Raw genomic sequence first — 9,799 nt, 5'->3', positions numbered from 1 at the left:
GAAATATCAGACAGATTAACAAGAGAAGAACAATCAAAAATTGATTAGCATGTATTATCCCTCCTGTATTCATGGAGATACCCAGGGAAAACTGAGGAACTCCCCGAGGTGGCTTAGAATCCAGGCTGAAATACTACATAATGGAAAGGGGAGAGAGAAAGTAGCCTTCTTAGGGGAGTGTGAATGGTGATTAGGAAAGATGAATGGGCCCTTGGAATAGATGGGAGAGGGGAGTATGGCCTTTTGTGACAAAATGTGTGGGTGTGTACTGTCCCTTCCTGTGACAAGAGTCAGTCAGTTTGATGAAACCCCCACGGAGGGGATTTATGGCGACTGAGCTCCTTTTGGAGAATCTCTTTAGGTAGAAAAAGGGAGTTCAGAGACAGCCTTTCCCTGTATTTGCTATTTTTCAAGTTCCTACAACTGAAAATAATCAGCATACCAACATGGTCTAATTGGGGTGACATGCCCTGAGCTCCTATATGCATATATTGGGGTGGCATATTCTGCTACCTTTAAGTCCCATAACTTTTGTGTCTGTTGGCTAACTATGTTCTTATGCACTTGTCAGGCTTTGGTAAAAGGTTTGCCTTCCTAGTTCCAGCTTCCCAGACATCAGAGGAGCAATGACAAGAGTCCCACTTGCCTCTTACAGCTGGTGATGTGGATATTTCCCATTGACCCCCATTCTTGTGGAATGACCACATTCCCTTCAGGCTGAACTGAGAGACGGAGGAAGAGAATGTTCTGAGGACATTCACTGAACCCTGAATTTGGCTGTGGCCCCTGGACTTTTTCAAGGATGAAGGCATTATATCCCCTTTTTGCTTTGGCATTTTGTTTCAAATATCTGTGAAAGAGAGTCCTAACTGATCAGCTCTTCCCCAAAAGGACACACAGTGAGACTGTAATGATACGTCACCCAGTCAGTCATCCGTGCACAAACAGAAGCCCAACACACATGTAAACTCTATTGAATTCATTCCACTTTATTTTGGGATGGATACTAGAGACCACAACTCACAAACATACCAGTGGACACTGAAAACTAAGGCCATTCTGTGAGTTATTTTTAAAATCTAGTGTTTTGCACATAATGATCTTTTTAAAAAAATGAATTACCAAAACCAAGATTTCTCTTCTGAAGTAAGAATATAAGGTCGGCACAAGACAACTTTAGGGCCATATCTAATCTGAAGTTCATCATGTGACAAGAGCATCTTTGTTTTCTACAACATAAATCATAGCCCTGAGGCAACCGCTACCCTCAGCATCAAGTTCTCTTTTCCAGATGGCATCACAAAGTAGTACTGACCACAGTGACCAGTGTTCTATAAACCATATTTCTCCCAGTGAATAGCAAAGAGACTTTTACCTAAGAGACACACTGCAGGATTCTTGGAACAAGAAAAAGAAAGGGACCTGTAACTAAGGCACTGAAAGCACATTATTTATATAAAGAAATGTAAACAATTTAATACCAACAGGCTCCCTCCATTAGTCTCTATTATAAAAGTGCACAAGGGCAGCATGGTCAGGCGCTTGAAGTCTGGGTGAGATGGGAACGTCTCCCTGGAGTCTCAGCTGCCGACGGTCGACAACGTCTGACTTAGGGCTGTGGACGTAACTCATTTCCAAAGTGACTCAAGAGGAAGCTGTGTTTTAGTAGCATGACAAACAAGGAAAGGATTTTACTAACAGCTTTAAATTACGGGCTCTGACATTTATTTTTCTTTCAGTCTTCCACCATGTTCTTCTACTGGATTTTACAAGTACTTTGGCTTGTTTCATCAAAGAGGCCTGGTGGGAAGCCTTGTGGCCTCATCAGTGCCCTTCATTGTAGGTTCCTATTTTAAGTGTAATCTTTCACGTCCCCTATAAACCACACTCGCTTTATTTAAAACGTTTCCAAATGGGAAAGATGTGACAAGTAAGTGGACACATAGCGCTGTAAACATTTCAAACTGCACTGAGTTTACTTTTGATGGACTGAAAGGGCTTTAAGACAGAGGCGAGGGCCCATATGCAGCCAGACAAGGGGCTGCTGAGTCCAGAGTGAGGTGGGAGGTGGGGAGGGCTCCTTCCTGGGGACAAGCAGGACTGAAGCTGCATTAACCTCTACTTGACATTACTACTAATCTCTACTTGCTATCAGTTTTAGAGTCTAAATCATGGACCATATATTTCTTTAAAGAAGAGAAGAAAAAGTTGGGTAGGAAAACAAATAATTACAATTTTAAAAGAAGCCTTATTGCAATCCCTCCCAACCCCCCCCCCAAAAAAAAACACAAACAAAACACCCCTCTCCCCCAAAAAAGACCCCAAAGAGGCAACTTTTTTCTTTTTAAAGTTACCATTTCTAAGTCTTAGAGCAAGTACAATGTCTCAGTTTCTGGGCTTATGAGTTCTGGGCATTAAAAAAAGAGCTTGTGTTTTACCATAAAACATGTTTTTTTTTTTTTTTAAGACCAAAAGAAATCGTGTTTTAAAAAGTAAGAGTTCCCCCTTTACATGTTTCAGAGGGTTAAAGAGGACCTGCCATTAAAGCCAGAGGAGCCAAGAGAAGCTTGGAGGAAGGGGGAACAGCCTACATTACAAACACCTGAAGGGTAGAAAGTGCGGCCTATCTCTCTTGAACCCAGGACAAAGGCAATCCTGATTGCTAAACTATTTTCTTGTTTCCAAATATAACCAGAAGTCTGAGAAAGACCTAAATTAAAAACGTCTTTTATTGGAGGTTGGGGGTGGGGAGAAGGTTTAAAAAAAAAATAAACCACCTTAAAAACCACTGAAGACCTGGGTCTGGAGCAGATGTGGGTAGTAACGAATCAGAAGCCCCAGCAGTGCTGAAAAGAGCCTTGGGGGAGGAGTTAAACAGGCTGGGCCTTCAGTGGAGGCCCTAGTTAGAACTCTCCCAGTGAAGGTGGTGTGCTGACAGAGGGCTGCTGTGACCAGGACCTTCCGGAAGAGTCTGCCTGGTAAGTCCAGCTCACAGCGTGCTTGCCTTCCCTGGTGATGCCTGTGTCCACTGTTCACTGGATGGAAATCACCGTCCAGAAAAATAAGACGTCATTAAGGAGAAAGCACTTGCGCCAAGAGTATACCAAGCTAGAAAGAATGTTTGGGGCTGGTTCAAGGCAGGAATAAGCAGGCACGTTTGCTTTACAGCACAAGACTTTTAATTGCCCCATCTTTTCTGCTACTCTGACCAGCATTCCCATTAGGACAAAATAAATAAAATTTAAAAAGCAATTGCAAGGCTCCAGTGGAGTGGAAACCTCGACCACATATTTCTTTTTTTTTACGCCTCAGAAGAAGATTGGTACTGTTGGCTTGCTGGATTTTCCACTGACTCCAAACGACAAGAATATTTAGGAGAACAATTGGTCAAAAGTGGGTTTAAGTTTTACTAGTGAAAGAGGAAGCCTGAGACTAAAAAAGAGAGAGATCCCTATCATTAAGAAAGGATTCATTTTTGTGACCATTTTGATTTTAATAAAATTTGTCAAGGCTACAAGGGTTGAATAATTTAGGTTAAATCATTACGGCCCTGTCTGCAAGTGTTTTTGTTGTTGATTTAGTGGCAGAAGTTAGACACACATGCACATGTAGAAAATACAATAACCTTCCTTTTTGTGGCAGGTTTTAAAGAAATATTTCAACCAAGACACAACTTCAAAAGTGAGTTTCTGACGGCAATACCAGAATGTTCTCAAAAAGGTAAGTGACTTTGATGTATACCATTGTTAATGCAGAAAAGCGACACCTGCCAACAAGCTGTAAAGAAACAAGTGCTAAATATGCAAAGGTACACAGAAGTGAAGAACTACTGTTTGAAGTCCGAGCTTTAAAAATTTACACTAAGGTTTCTGAGTGGAGAGCCTGTGGTTGCTCCCTGAGACTCGTCTAGGTCTTATTTTCTGCGTTGAGAAAAGGGCACCGGTGGTTTTCTGATGTCTCGGTCAGTGCAAGGCTAAATGCCAAGGTTTCATGAATAATGAAGGGCTTCCTATCAAAATGTTTGTTCGGCTTAAGGAGAAGGGGTTTCTGTCTTCTGGTCTTAAGGAAGGATGCAAGGGTTTGACTGGCATAGAAAGGGGTGCAGGGACAGTGCCGGGAGGGAGCTGGGAGGAAGGTCCCTCACCTTCGCAGTCAAGTGCCAGCACCTGATCTGGGCTGGTGCTCAGGAGCGTCAGCTCTGCCTCCCGTCTGGGGAGTTTGTCAGGAAGCAGGGCTGGACCTGTAAGGTCTGTGTGTACCTTGACTGCTAACAGCCTGATGATTGTTTACTAATACTCCGGCCCGTGTTAATGTTGCCGCCATCGCTCCCTGCTACACAGTGTTGAAATTACATTCAGAGATTTAAAAAGAAAAAAAAATTGTGTGTGTAGCAATATTGTTCCACAAAACTAAGTGCAAAATATCTTTTAACAAATAATGACGGTCATAAGAAATATTTGACATAGTCATGCAAAAATGCATCTCCATTTACAAAGGCTTAGAACATTTCCGAAACACGCCCTAGGCTTTTCCACCGTGAACCTTAATGATCTTACTCATTTTTCTTTGCGTTTAAATGTGGTTGTTTGTGTAAGAGGCGGTAACAAGCAAGTTCGAGGATCTCCAGTCCACCAAATATTCTCTCCTGCAGCACGAAGATGACAATGATGATGATGAAATACCACCGGACAAGACTGTACAGGTAGATGAACAGGCACATTGTGGGACTGAACAGGGTCCAGTAGAGGATGGAGAGGAATTTGACCACCAGCACCCTGAGCTCTGACTTGCAAGGAGGAACGACGGTCTGCCCCGTGAAGGAAAAATTCTTCTCCCCTTGATAGAAGGAGCGCAGCCTCTCTTCTTTCTCCTCCCACCGCTTGTGGCACCAGAGCTGGAGGTCCTCCTTGGACTCGGGGAGGGTGTTCACGGGGTACCGGTGGACGTGGAAGTGGATCTCCTTGGGGAAGTCCCCGAGGAGGAGGTGCTTCTCCGTCTGGGGAATGTTGTGAGGGTACGCCACCGTGATGTCATGGACAGCATCAAGGTTCTTACCTAAGTTTTGGAAAAGATAAAAATACAGACGGAGTAAAGATCCATCTGAACAGCAATGCTGATTCACACTGAAGGCAGGGGAAGAAAAATCAGGACAGAGTGAACCAAGATGAACAAACAAGGGCTATAAATACCTGTGTTCCCGGGCTCTTGCGTCAATATTTACCAGTCACTTTTAGTTTTTTATCTGCTTGCTAATTACCACAAAGACCTTTAGAAAGAAAGCATCTTTGTTTCTAGAAATAGGAATCTGCCATTCAAGAATTAAATAAATAAGCACCTTAAATTAGATTTGAGATAGGAATTAAAGAACACCGCTCTTCTCCACCAACAGGATTCACTGTTTATAGAGATCTATCAATAGACACCCTCTCTCCAAATATAAAACATTCTTACTTTTGACCCAATATCACTACAAAGGCTACTGGAAAGAAAAACTCTGTGTCAGAGTTGATAAAGTGCTCAGAATTGCCTGAAAGCTTCCATATGACTTTTTAATTTCTAGAAACGTCAGTGTGAAGTCGAATTCGGAGACTGAATGAGACCCTGACTTAGTACTGCCATCATTCTAAGAAATTTCATTGTTTGGTTACTGTGGGGTTAAGTGTTTTCAGCAAAGTCATATGCCAGGTGCTGGAGATGGAGAAGTGAACCAAAAAACACCAATCCCTAACTTCACTCCAGAGCTCACAGCAGAACCAGGGAGACAGCAAATGTCCTAATGAGGAGCCGTGGCGGGTGAACCTCCCAGCAGAGAGCAGGGAGGGCTGAAGGCACTAAACTAGGCTGGAGGTGTTCAGTGAAGACCCTCACTGTCAAACTTGAGAACGGGAACGCAAGTCTGTAGGTGATAGAGAAGCACCTTAAGTGGTAGAGAACCTCTTAAGGATTTTAAATAGACAAGGAACCAGAATTTGTTTCATCTGAGCAGGGGTTAGCTTGAGAGCAGTAACAAGAATAGTTTGGAGAGGACCAGGGGCAAAGAGGTTGGAAGAGTAGTTTGGTCATTACAAGGCAAGAAATGAAGAGAAGGTAGGGACTAAAGGAAGTGACGTGTTCAAAAAAAATCACAAGGGAGGACTGACCTGACAGAGTGCTCAACTGGAGGGGGTGAAATGAGCCCAGGTTTATTTCTGTTTGGGGTTCTTGAACGGACTGGGGGAAGGGATCTCTGAGATTAGAAATGTGACTAGAGTGCCATCTGCAAGGAATCAAAAGGATCATCCAAGGAATCCTGTAACAGGCCCAGGAAGGTTAACTTTTTGGTCCAAGGACACACAGTATGTTGATGCATAATCTCTGAATGTTGCTTTCTTCCATACCAAGTAAGCTTCAGTGAGAGACTTTTGATGTGAACGTTTGATTCATCACAGAACTCTATGATGAAGGCAAAATTAACTTGTGGTGGAAATCAGAACAGTAGTTGCCTGTGGGGGTGGGGACTGGTGGGAAGGGAGCATGAGGAAATTTTCGGCGGGGGGGGGGGGGGCAGGCAGGCAGAGACATTCTGTATCTTGCTTAAGAGTTTGGATTCCATTAAATGGTACATTTAAGACCTGTGCAGTTTCACTCTATCCCAATTTTACCTCAATCTTAAGAACAACAAAGATACGAAGCAACTTCCCCACCTGATATCACCATGTTTCGCCTTCCTCCTGAACCATTAGGGTGTGCTCAACTTCTCTGTAAATGTTGGCAGGCAGTCTCCTCTCCTCTGTGATTTACTTTAGGGAAAGGACAAGGTTTCAATCTGGTTTCAGAACTGTCTTATAAAATACTCCAGCCCTTAAGAGCTATGTCATAAGAAATGAGAATGCCCGTATCGACAAGGTTTAGACTCAGAACTGGAGGGAAGTCCTTTAGGGACGCTGGGCACTGTGTACCTCGGAGCAGAGGAGGCAATGAAAGGTTGGTTCAGGGAACTCCAGTGCACTTGTACCTGATGGCCCAGGGGAAAGACGAGGCCCGACCTGTTCGGCTTCAGAGGAGGGAAATGGGTCCTGTGGTGAGAAGTCACAGGAAAATACTTTTTAACAGCTGTCGAGAGGTGATGTGCCCACTGTGTGAGAAAAGGCTGGCTGACTCCCACCTGGGGGGTTGTAGCAGGAACCTACCCACAGGAAGGAAGGCTGTCTGGTCAAGCACCCAAGACCAATTGTCACTGGAACACTGAGCACGATACATCCACTAAGATGGTAATATAATATGTCCTACCTGTTAACCTCACCTGCACTACAAACTGATCAACCTTGTGTCAATTCAACATTAATCATGACTACCCTGCTCTGTATTGATCAAACTTTTCCTTGACAAGTGAGTTTGATGTTTTAGTGCCCCCTCTATCTGTAGACCTCAGAGCCTGTTCATTGATGCCCACCAACCAGAACCATAATCCTTGTATTATCACAAATTGGTAGCAAACTATATAGAATACATACTATATAGTAGTAAAAAACTGAAGATGCCCCTTTCTGCATTCCTCTTAGCAACCTGTAGGGTAGGAGGTGTGTGTGTACACGCAGACAAGTGTCTGCTCAAAATACATACAGCGAGTCTGGAGACAGAGATGGTACCACTTACAGAAATGTTCTGTGAAAAAAATTTCTAGATTTATTGTAGTGCAGAGCATGAGGGCTGTGGAGGCAGACTGCCTAGGTTCAAATCCTAGCTCTGCTTCTTACTAAGTGAATGAATTAACCTCTGTGGCTTATTTATTAGTTCCTGTATCTATAAATTACCTCATAGAGTTGTTGTGAGGAATAAATGAGGTAAGTAAAAACACAAAACAGGATCTGATATGTAGTAAGTGCTCATCAAATAGCTGCTGTGGCTGTTACTGAATCATAATGTTAGCATGTTGGGCTCTAACGTGAATTTAGCTTTGAGTAAAAAGCAGAGACATTACTTTGTAAACAAAGGTCTGTCTAGTCAAGGCTATGGTTTTTCCAGTGGTCATGTATGGATGTGAGAGTTGGACTGTAAAGAAAGTTGAGCGCCGAAGAATTGATGCTTTTGAACTGTAGTGTTGGAGAAGACTCTTGCGAGTCCCTTGGACTGTGAGGAGATCCAACCAGTGCATCCTAAAGCAGATCAGTCCTGGGTGTTCACTGGAAGGACTGATGTTGAAGCTGAAACTCCAATACTTTGGCCACCTGATGTGAAGAGCTGACTCATTGGAAAAGACCCTGGTGCTGGGAAAGATTGAGGGCAGGAGGAGAAGGGGAAGACAGAGGATGAGATTGTTGGATGGCATCACCGACTCAATGGACATGAGTTTGAGCAAGCTCTGGGAGTTGGTGATGGACAGGGAGGCCTGGCATGCTGCGGTTCATGGGGTTGCAAAGCGTTGGACATGACTGAGCGACTGAACTGAACTGAGTCCACAGATGCCAGCAGGGATAGTGGGGAAAATACTGCATTCAAACATCTTTAAACCACTGTCCAGGGCACTGCTCTTCTGCGCCCTGAAGACACCAATTACAGACCACATGTCTTCTACATAAGAGAAATGTTCAAACTATTATTTCACAAAGTGGCCAAGGACACTGCTCTGCCTCAAATATTTAAGACTCTTTCCCTGAAATATTTTATCTCAGCTTTATTCAATGACCAGCTCAAATTCTAAGGGTTCTAAGAAGAGTTTCCTTACGTATTCAGGCCGATTGGTCTTGCCTGCAGTGAGTGCCTGAGGCATATGTTTCGATGTGCTCATTTGGGCATTCACCCGCCATCCTGCAGGACAGTATGAGAAGCTCACGAGAACCCAGTGTCCCAGGAAAACATAAGAATCTTAAGGGCAGGACCATGTCTTTGACTCCTTAGAACCTTAGTGACTAACATACTGCCCTGCACTTAAAACACATATTTTACCAATATCTATAGTCTATCTATCTTCTCATCTAAAGATACAGGAGGGAATGATAATGCCTTCTGCATGAGGCTGTTATGACAATTCACTAAACTTTTATACATAAGGCTCTTTGCATAGGACTGGCACATGGGAAGTTCTTAAATGTTAGCATCCACTACAACTTCTATATTCAGTTAATGAGACTGGCTTGCTCCATTGGATGTTTAAGAAACTTGGCTCTGTGAACTCTTGGTTCCGAAAAAATTACAACAATCTTGGGTGAGGGTGTTGGGAGATCACCTTATAAAAAGGCGATGTTCCAAGTTTCTATAAGTTGCTTGTTTGGAATTTAGAGCTGTGGAATGATAGAACTCAACATAATTAAAACAGTATCATAATAGTATTTAAATGCTATTTATATTTAATAGTATTTAAGATATTTTAATTATGTTGCGCTCTATCAACATAAGACTGCTAAGAAAAGAGATTACTTTTCACACCATCTCTTCAAGACCTCCTGCCCTGGGGCCTCTAGCCCAGGGGAGTCCTTACTACCAGACAAGATATCTTCCTCCCAGGGGTGGGCAGGCTGGCAGAACTTGGTTCATATGTAAGTGACAATAATGAAATGGATAGTCAAAAGTTGAGATGTGCCTTTATTTCATTTACCAATTTATAATAGCTAAAACAATGCATAATAGATTAAGATAAGTTCCTGCAATGACAAAGAAGTTACACTACTTTTAAATTTTCTGGTATGAGAACAAGAGACTTTTTAGTATGTGAATCGTGATGGTTGCCATCAGTAAAAGCCATTTTTAGAAGACTGTATTGCTTTTTAGATAGTTTAAATTAAAAATCTCAATGCTCCATCTGGCCTAGATGCTGTCTGCC

At 42.9% G+C, this 9,799-nt stretch overlaps 1 protein-coding gene across 6 annotated transcripts in view; it reads right to left on the bottom strand.

Moving 5' to 3' along the window:
* Positions 1 to 968: 968 nt before the first annotated feature.
* The window catches only part of LCLAT1 (lysocardiolipin acyltransferase 1), a 184,643-nt gene continuing 175,812 nt past the window's right edge, over positions 969 to 9,799 (bottom strand). For all 6 annotated transcript variants that reach the window (XM_065928948.1, XM_065928950.1, XM_065928949.1 and 3 more), the window contains one exon: positions 969 to 5,055. In XM_065928948.1, the coding sequence (XP_065785020.1) occupies positions 4,553 to 5,055 (503 nt within the window). In that variant the 3' untranslated portion in view covers positions 969 to 4,552. The remainder of the gene's footprint in view (positions 5,056 to 9,799) is intronic.

The sequence above is a fragment of the Muntiacus reevesi genome, chromosome 3, assembly GCF_963930625.1.
Source record: "Muntiacus reevesi chromosome 3, mMunRee1.1, whole genome shotgun sequence".
Classification (NCBI taxonomy): Eukaryota; Metazoa; Chordata; class Mammalia; order Artiodactyla; family Cervidae; genus Muntiacus; species Muntiacus reevesi.
Note: the sequence above shows the minus strand (reverse complement) of the source record. Positions and strands in the feature narration are given on the sequence as shown.